Consider the following 9,854-nt stretch of genomic DNA (forward strand, 5'->3'; position numbering starts at 1 on the left):
GGCTTGCTCCAGCACTCTCCATTAAAATCTAGAACATTAAGAAATTACCAGGGCATCATTGTGATGTAGTAGAAGTCCATCGACGCCCCTTTCTGTGAAGGTGTTGTCATCCTCGACGACCTCCCGGAGTCTTTTCCTATGAGCCATCGATACTTTTGTCTTTTTTGTTGCCGAGAAAGTTACACTATTGATCTCATTTCCCCCGAAAATCATATTGATGATTAGTTGGGAAGGGTCTTCACCTATCTTCGAGGGCTCTGTATTGTCCCGGCTGCAACAGTAATTGTTCTTAGCCCAGTCGCTTAAGAACTCTCTGAGATGGTCGTTTTTCAACAACGTTGCCACCTCCTCGCGCAGATATTGATAGTCCCCAGTCCGATGGCCGTTAGTCCCATGATACTCGCACCATAAATTAGGGTCCCTCTGGATGGGATTAGATCTCATCGACCTTGGGAACCGCGTTTCCTTGATATTCCTCATCAGCGATACCAGCTCCACTATGCTGACACTAAAATTGTACTCGGGCAGCCTGGGATAGGTGGAATCCTAGGAACCCGATACCTCTTTGTCTTGTAATGACATGTTATTCTGGCCACAGTCAGTTCTTTTATCGGGAGCGAACCTATTTGCACCTCCTTTCGTAGGGCAAAAATCGATCCTTGGAAGATCGCCGATCTGCATCAAAATCATCCTTCGATTTATCCTTGTTCTTTTCTCGATCCGATCCTTAGTTGATGCGGGGAGCCCGATCTGATCATCTTCTATTCTTATCATTGATTTGTAACGATTATGGACATCTACCCATATAGTTGCCTGGAACTCGAGCAGGCATTCTTTCAGTTTCCGGGAGGCATCGGAGCTCCTCGGGTTCAACCTTTATTAAAAGCCTCAGCTGCCCATTCATTTGGCACGGCCGGTTACAACATCCTTTCTTTCTGAAACTTGGTCACGAACTCACGCAGCAACTGGACTCTCCTTGCGAAATTCTAAATATGTCCACCTTCTAGGCCTGGACTTTCCTAGCCCCGGCATGGGCCTTGATGAAAGAATTCATGAGCATCTCAAAGGAATCTGTTGAGTGTTCGGGTATGAGTGAGTATCATGTCAGGGCCCTCTTCGTGAGGGTTTCTTCGAACTTATTCAGCAGGACTGACTCAATCTCGTGCGGAGCTAAGTCATTTCCTTTCACCGCCGTTGTATAGGTGGTGATGTGCTCCTAAGGGTCCTAAGTCCCATCATATTTTGGTACATCTGGCATTTTGAACGACTCCAGAATTAACTCTGGTGATGCGCTCGCTTTGAACAACAATTGGGTGTATTTCTTTGAGTCCGGACCCTTTAGCACTGGTGGTGTGCCCGGAATTTGATCCATTCGAGCATTTATTTCCCTCATAAACCGCATGAGCTCAGCTTTGAAGATATCATTATTGTTGTTATTACCAGATTTGCTGTCGATCCCCCCGGCCCCGTCGAAGCCGACCTCACCCCTCGGGGTGTTGTTATCAACACTTTGTGTTGTTTGATTTGTGAGGGCACCAGGAGGAACTGACCTCTTCCATTCGCGTTATTGGAAGCGCCCGACAACGCTTGCCTCAGTTTTGTCATGTCCTGGTCTTGCCATGAGATATGGCCCATGATGATCTTTTGTTGTTCTCTCAAGATCCTCACCGTTTTCACAACGTGCTCATCTTCAGTATCATCAGGAGTTGCCTCCCGTACGTGTCGGCGATATCGCCCTCCACGAACTGGCATTGCTACGCCCTCCTCGTTGCAGGTATTGCTGATCGAATCCTCGTGTTGAGGCAGATTCTCTTGGTCTCAACGTTGTGTGCGATGTTGACATCGTTAGCTACCATCTTTTACGATTTTCGCTAATAAACAAAGAATCAAACAGATTAGTAATAGATGAAAGAACCAACTTAATTACACAACTGTCTAAGCCCCACGGTGGGCGCCAAACTGTTTACCCGCAAACCGGTGCAGTTAAATTTATACCGTGATTTATAGACAAATGAATCAATTTGATCCAAAATGATAAAGAAATTAAATAAAATGCAAGACTTAGCGTTGAAATCGAGATAAAATAGCAGACAACTTGGTTCCGGGAGCAAGGCTTCCGAAGGCAGCAAACAGAATAACGTTAGACAGAAAATAAAGTATTATTCAGCTTGGGATAATGTATAGCATAAGTTTGTCAGAATTTTTCGTATCTTACAATTGTTGTTGAAGTCACTGTTTATAGCTATACATAGGGAACAAGGTCCTAGGATAAAGCCCCTCTTAAATGACAATAATGGGGGCCATTGATGAATATGTAACGGCAAGTCATGAATGCCAAAATTCTCTGTAACGGATGCGCATTTAATACTGAGGAATATTCTACATTGAATGTCATCTGGTGACAAACATTTGTTTGCTCTCGTTGATAATGTTCCCTTCGGGGTCTATCCGATGCCAACAGAAGTTGTTATCCTCGGTCTTGGTTTCCACTCGCTTCATCTTCTGTCGTCCGCTCCCCCCCCCCCTCCGGTTCCACATGTCTTTCTATTATTCGAGCATTTAATGTGAACTGATTTTACCCTATATAGTTATCCCAGGGTTAAATACCAAAACAATACATTTGCTCTTCTTTAAAACTGTTCTTCCAAAGTCAAAGCCAAGATTATAATTGAAAATAAAAGTTTGTCCTACCTTATCTAATTTAAACTAAAGACTTCATCTAGTTTAAATTAATGAACCAAATATCTATCAATAAAAGTATATTCATTAAATAATTTTATTATTATTAATCTTAGTATTATAATTCTACAATTATTAATCTCAAAATAACTTGTTTAATAACCAAATGACTCCTAAGAATATAATTTACAAAGGAAATTAATCACATATACAATCAAAAACCTAATCCATAAACTAACATGAATAAGGTTTTATACCAACCAATCTTCAAATTTATAGGCACAAATTAAAGAATTGGTGCACAGCTATCCGTGATTGGAAAAGGGTACAAAGAGGTAGTAGCCGACCAGTGTGCTAATCGAGGGAAAGGGGTTTATTTGTGTAAAAAGAAAAAGATGGTGGTGGTGGGAGGGGGGGAGCAACTACGTAATAAGATAATATATCTCGAATTAAATTGCTATGCAACCAAATGGAGACAACTATACTAAGCATATTAATCAACTGGTAGGCCAATTGGGGAAAGGGGACTATTATTATATGAAAAAAAAATTGCAATAATTAGTAAGACAGAAACGGCAAAGGTGGCCCATGTTCTTCTTATCATTGATAATTCTTTTCTTTTATGATGTTTCGCTTGTTTCTTATTATGACGGCTATATTATTTTTAAATCTATTGATAAATAGCATAATCTGCTTTGATTATAGTCTCGAGAAGGTAGTAGTCACCAATGGGCGTGTGATTGTTCTCGATCCTCCTAAACTTGGAACGAAAATTGATTTCTTACATTTTAATATTTTTTTTGTATTATAATTAATCAATAATTTTTATCCACACACACATTATAATTCACCAATTTACCGATAAAACTAAAATCTCAATCTATTAAAAAGACAAATCATTTAGATAACATAATAATTGCTGTGTGACCAGGAGATGCTGAAGACTTTAGGTATTGCATTTTATTCTCTTAAAAGAGACTGATTTTAATGTATATGAAGATCTTGGTTTGAGTCTACCTCTTATTTTATTAAAAAAGATGTTTGTATAACTTACGTTTAAGTTTAAAATGGTTAAATTTGTGGGACTCTTATTCTATGTTAGACTTTGAATTCTGTGTTCCTAACACATTCATGGTCATCTAGAAATAATTTTGAAATTTAGGAATGAAATTGAAAAGAAAAAGTCAAATTAAAAATGGAACTAAGAAAGAGTCAACCCCCCCCCCCACCGCAACCCCCCCCCCTCAAACCAACCTTCCCCTGCTCTCTTTCTGAGCCAGCAAAATTTCTTCCAAAAGACTCCAAACAAGATTAACTGTTACTCACTTTCTTCACATGCCAAAATAGTATGATGGACCGGGGGTGATGAAGGTCCGTCGGAGAAAATGCAACATGCCGGAAGAGTTCGCTCCGCCTCGTAAGAGTCTTTTCCCCATTATTTCCCCTGGTCACCACTTTTCTCTTCCTTCAGTTCCCTAAAATCTAGCAGGTCGGATATCTTATTTGGTATGATGTGATATGAGTTGAGTTTCAATGAATAAGTGAGGATTCATATAACCGATCCCGGCTTGTTTGGGACTGAGGTGCAGTTGTTCGGTTCCCTAAAGTCCAACACACAATGCAACAAAAGCCTGGTATCCATTTCTTCACGAATATTCATAGCTAAGTCTACCAAACGAGGGATTGGTCTCGCAGTGATCTTTTAGAAGCGATAATTTAGATTCAATAAAGTGGTCACCTTGCATTTACATTGAGATATGAAGTACATTTTACAGATTGTATATTCAAGAAAATGAAATACCTCCATCCTGCAACCGCGCCCTAGTCGCCCCAAATAGCTCTTGCTGATGCACCCATCAAATAGAAAAGGATCGCTTAGAACTACCATTCTCCCGAGTTCCCAATATAAGAATGGGCACATAGTTTCTGCAATTCTTCCATTGGTGCAATGCAAAAAAAATCTTTCACCTCATCGATCACTTGGTACTAAAGAATTGGTCTTATTTTTGGCGATCTAGACGGTGTCTGAGCTTTAAATTGAGGGGTTTCAAGCCACGGTTCCAGTGTGTTTCTTGTGGTGGGCCTGGCTTGAAACATTGAGTAATCATTCGCATCATATCCACTCTGTCCCCCGATACCATAAGCTGGGTGGGGAGGAGAAAGATAACAGCTCCTACGTGCAGGTTCGTACTGTCTTAATGGGCTAGAAGTGGGGGATACTGGTAAAGATGTTATGGTTTTTACAATTTCCCTGTAGATATCAAGAAAAGAACAGTGAGATATATGTGTCTTACGGCATGAGTAGACACAGACTAAAAGTAGATAAATAAATTAAGGTATTTTTTGCAAACTGCTGTTATTACCTTGGGCAGCTCAATGGTCTAGAGATGGTGATCACTGGATGGCTTGCATAGTTTCCTTTAGAGGGAGAAATATTCCTTCCACCGGATTGCAGATCCAACACTGGCTGTAAGAAAGCAAATTGAATAGAGAACTTTAGTGGGCTAGATACCATACTACCTAAATGCAAATGAAAAGCATATAGGATCAGTTTCAAAAATTCTATTTCCCAAGACAGTCCGCATCATTCTTGGTGTTATAACATAGATAGATGAACTAGCCAAGTATTGTTGCTAAAGAATATCCAGATATCTTTTCATGTCCAGAACTGTCTACAGTTCAATTCCCGATATTTTTATAGTAGTTTTTTGTAACTTCTACTGATTTGGATTTGATTTGATATCTCCAAGATTGGGAGCGGTACTGTCGTTTGATCAATTAATTCTCATGTCTTCGTATTTGTCCATGTCGTTCAAGTCAAGTAAACAAAAGCATGTGCTGTTTCGTGAAGCATTTTCGAGAGCTGTTTCTTTATGGGAAGTGTGATTCTATTATCTTAGCAAAGTCTCTTACGATATGTAGCTTCAGTGGAACTGCTAATTCGTGAACTGCGGCTATAACTCGTGAATATATTTGGTTGCTGTTATTAGGGGTCAGCAAGTGGTTAAATAAACCGGAAACTGGTACGAAAAATGTCCTACCAGCATTGGCTAGGGTATAAAATCACCAATCAGATTCTGCGGTTCATAACAAGAATCATAGGTTCCTAAAGACAGACAAGTGGAAGAAAGTGTCATATCTTTCATAGAAAGCATAACTTACACTTGAGCACTTCTCCATCTCTTGCTCTTTCTTAAGTTCCTTCCTCAATGTTTACTCTCTCACTCGGTGTTCTCTAGTTTGTTCAGAGAGTAATTGTACTTTACCAAGGGAATTCATTATTGTTTTGCCAAAGAAGGAAAATGAAGTAACTAGACTCCCTTTAGACAAATGAAAAATATAAAAATCTTTACCGGCGTCCGGCTTCCATCAAAGGAACGAGGATATGCTTCCTTGGTTACACCAACATGAGTAACTTTTGTTGTACTTTGGTTTTTCACAAAAGGGTGCTCTAGTAGTTGAGCAGCTGTAGGTCGTGTGGACGGTTCCCGCTGCAAGCACATCTTTATGAAATTTTTTGCATCATTCGAAAGGTGATCTGGAATTTCAGGAAAGTCTTTGCTGTTTCCAATTTTAAATATGGCGGCAACCTGTTCCACAAAGGACAGCAAAGACACTTAGATTTGAGGTCTCTAAAGCTGGCCATAAAAGAGATGATCGCGATAATCCATTTATCAAATATTCCAATATCTTACCCCTTCATACTGGCTCCAGGGTGGCTTTGAACTTGCCATTTCAAGAATTGTACATCCCAAACTCCAAATATCCACCGGAAGGCCATAGCCACTTGTATTCATCACCACCTAATATGAGAAATATCAGAGAAATGGAATAAATAATGTGTCTTCGCTAAAGATATTGGAGAATGTAAAGAGAGTAAGCAGAAAAAAGGGAAGGAGGCATACCTCAGGAGCCATCCAATAAGGACTCCCTTTGAAAGAGAGCACCGACGAACACGAAGTTATCTGCTCCAAGGTAATATAACTGTTAATGCATGGACAAATTGCTGGAAAAGAAACTGTCCTAAAGAATTCATGTAGTTTTCTTTTAGTAGCATCAAATTTTTTTAAAAAGAAAACTAAAAAATAAAAACGAAAATTTGTTTCTATATCAAGGGCTAAATTTGTTCATCCAAATAACTAAAATAGAATTCACAAACAAAAAAGTACCAAATGACAAATTTAGACTTTTTCCATGTTATTGGTAAGTAGAACCTACAACAACAGTCAATCAGATTCCCCTACTTGAGTGCAAATAAAATCAGGGGCAAAGTTTGGAATTAGTTTTCTGAAACCTTTAAGTTAAATGTGGTTATGAAATAGTTGCAATTACGCTGCTACTTACATGCTTTGCCATGCCAAAATCAGCAAGCTTTATTTCACCATTAGGATCGACTAGTATATTTGCTCCTTTTATGTCCCTGAAAAGAAACAACTACCATTTGAATCTAGCAACGTCCACAAAAATGAATAGCTGAGTCACCACTACTTGAATCAATAAAGACACACACACACACACCTGTGTACCGTATTCCTAGCGTGTAAAAAGGAAAGGCCAGAAAGGATCTGTCTTGTGTAGTTTTGTATAACTGGCTCTCTGAAAGCGCCATATTCCTGCAACAATTTATGTATAGAACCCCCGGAAACGTATTCCAAGTAAACTGATAGAGTTTCATCATCCTGAAGAATAATCAAAAAGAAGACAGTTATGAACTAAATGGGAAGATCATATTTCTGTTCCATAGCGCAACTAGGTTAGAGAAGAACAGATAAATATGATCAGCATATTTGCTTAGGTTGTGTAAATATCAGAACAACAATAACATAATTATGCGTCATACCAGTTCACTTCCATAGTATCGAACAATATTTGGATGTGTCAAGTTACTGAGTAAAATGATTTCCTATACATAAGATAAATTCAGTCAGGTATCAAATGCAAAATGGAGAAGGGAGATATTAAATGAAGAAAGATTAAAGTTTATCATGGACTTTGAAAGGAGAGGATATTCAAATTATGAACAGAAATATACTGAAAAAGTAAATAAAAGAGACCTAGTCACTTATCAAAAGCAAATTAATGATCAAATAAAATAAAAGAGACCTGGTTCAATTGCTTAAGACACTCTTTCGATGTCTGATCATCTGAAACCACCCTGACTTCTTTAATTGCGCACATTTGTCCATTCTCCCTGTTCATACCGAAAACCACCAGTTAGTGCAGAACTAGCCACGCGACCTTATATAACACCATTTCAAAATGAGCATAAGATGACCTATACTAAAGTCTAAAGCCATATGATAAAAAAAAATTAAAAAGAAAAATTGGAAGGCCGACAACCTGTTGAAACCAAGATAGACATGCCCAAAGGTGCCTCTTCCCAGGAGTCTGCCTTTCTTCCATTTTGACATATTAACGGTTGAGCCTTCGGCAACACCACACGTTCTTGGGTTTGGCAAAGCAGAAGGGCTGGGTGGAGAACCAGGTGGAAGGGGCAGCTGATGACATTCACTCCTCACATCATTATCCAATTTGCCCGTTGGAGAGTCCAGATTCATACTCGAAAACCGAGGATGTAAAGGTGATGATGTGGTAGTTGTCCCTCTCGAACGAACTGGGCTTCGTGACAGTGGGCTCAACCTATTTTCGCCATTTCCTCTGGCAAAAAACAGAAGTGTGCCCACGGTTAGACAAGTACAACGGACCGATATAATTGAAAAGAACTACTTGTAACTTTCTTCATGCATCTCGTCTATTCCTTAATTAAAAAGACAAGGTAACACGATGTACCGTGCAATTATACCATGTATAAAGATTTTGCTCTGACTTTCCTAATTAAGCCTCCTGAAAAATCAGTAAGTGAACTACAGCACACAGAAACATATAAGAGCAATCGCTAATTCAAGAGATTAATATAAATCTCAGGTTTAGCATTTGGGGTAAACTAAAAAGTGAGAAAAGAACAAAACAAAAAAGAGGATAGGTCATTGGCAGACTCGTTAACAAGACGTTTGATTCAATATGCAAAATCCACCAATGATCCACCTGGAGAACCAAATATACAAAGATATAAACAAATTGAAAGCATGTATTAAAGCTCCTCTGATTGATAAAAAAAGAAGTTGCGATTTTTAACACATCAAAGCACCCTTTTCCAGGTATAATACAACAACTATGCCTTAGTCCCAAACAAAGTTGGGGTTGGCGATATGAATCCCCACTTCTTTTTATAAACTCAACTCATATCATCATCTTGCCAAAACAAAATAATAGTAGTAGTGAAAATAAGTTAAATATATATAGAAATAATAGCTATTGTGCCTTTTTACAGGTACAATAGCCGCAACAATATAATCTCTCTAGCTAATCAATATAACATTCAATTTGCTAAAAAAAATCCATATCCAATCAACAAAAGATCCAATTTTGATAACTACCCAAAAATCAAAAAGTCAATCTAAAGTCAACCCAACAAACTTTAACCATAACAAGGACTCATCATCTCAAAACAAACAAAAACACCAAAACTACAAAGAAAGTAACTTCTGATCAAGAAATCAAAGTAAATACAAACCTGAATAAAGTATCAAATTGGGCTTGATCAGTAGTATTAACAGGCCCATCAGATGATCCAGAAGAGCTAGTACTAGAAACTGAAACTGACCCACATCCCAAAACAACCCCTTGATCATTTCCAACTGAAGGTCTAGGTAAAGGATGAGCTTTATCTAAAGATGAACCTGAATCAAACCCAGAAAATCCAGAACCAGAAAATCCAGAACCAGAAAACCCAGAACCAGAACCACCAAAGTTTAAGTCTTTACTGTTTCTAGGTGAATTTCTACATAGTACCTCATCAAAACTCCTTGGTTTAACATATTTATCCCTTTCTTTTTCTTTAGACTGTGTTTCTTTATTTTTGGTGGATTTTTTTCCCCACCAAGCAGGCATTTTTTTTGTTTGTTCTGAGCTAATCAACAGAGTCAAGAAAGAGTGAAATCTTGTAGTGTATTTCTTGGTATGCTGCTATAGTAAAGAGAAACAGAGAGATAGTGAATTAATTTGGATTTTCAAGATTTATTTTTTATGTGAATGTGAAAGGGCTGGGGGGATGTATTGTTGTTGTAGCTGACGAAGAAAACTTTGAGAAGGAAATAGGAAGGTAGATAGATAGA

At 38.4% G+C, this 9,854-nt stretch overlaps 1 protein-coding gene across 1 annotated transcript; it reads right to left on the reverse strand.

Annotated features, from left to right (window-relative positions):
• LOC109210228 (mitogen-activated protein kinase kinase kinase YODA) lies at window positions 4,363-9,854 on the reverse strand. The gene is made up of 11 exons (XM_019373613.1): window positions 9,254-9,854; window positions 8,020-8,337; window positions 7,783-7,870; window positions 7,520-7,582; window positions 7,198-7,358; window positions 7,024-7,099; window positions 6,585-6,644; window positions 6,375-6,482; window positions 6,033-6,269; window positions 5,043-5,146; window positions 4,363-4,930 (listed from the first exon to the last, which is right to left on the reverse strand). The coding sequence occupies exons 1-11, from the start codon at window positions 9,628-9,630 to the stop codon at window positions 4,666-4,668; spliced, it is 1,857 nt and encodes a 618-aa protein (XP_019229158.1). The 5' UTR covers window positions 9,631-9,854; the 3' UTR covers window positions 4,363-4,665.

The sequence above is a fragment of the Nicotiana attenuata genome, chromosome 2 (assembly GCF_001879085.1).
Source record: "Nicotiana attenuata strain UT chromosome 2, NIATTr2, whole genome shotgun sequence".
NCBI lineage: Eukaryota > Viridiplantae > Streptophyta > Magnoliopsida > Solanales > Solanaceae > Nicotiana > Nicotiana attenuata.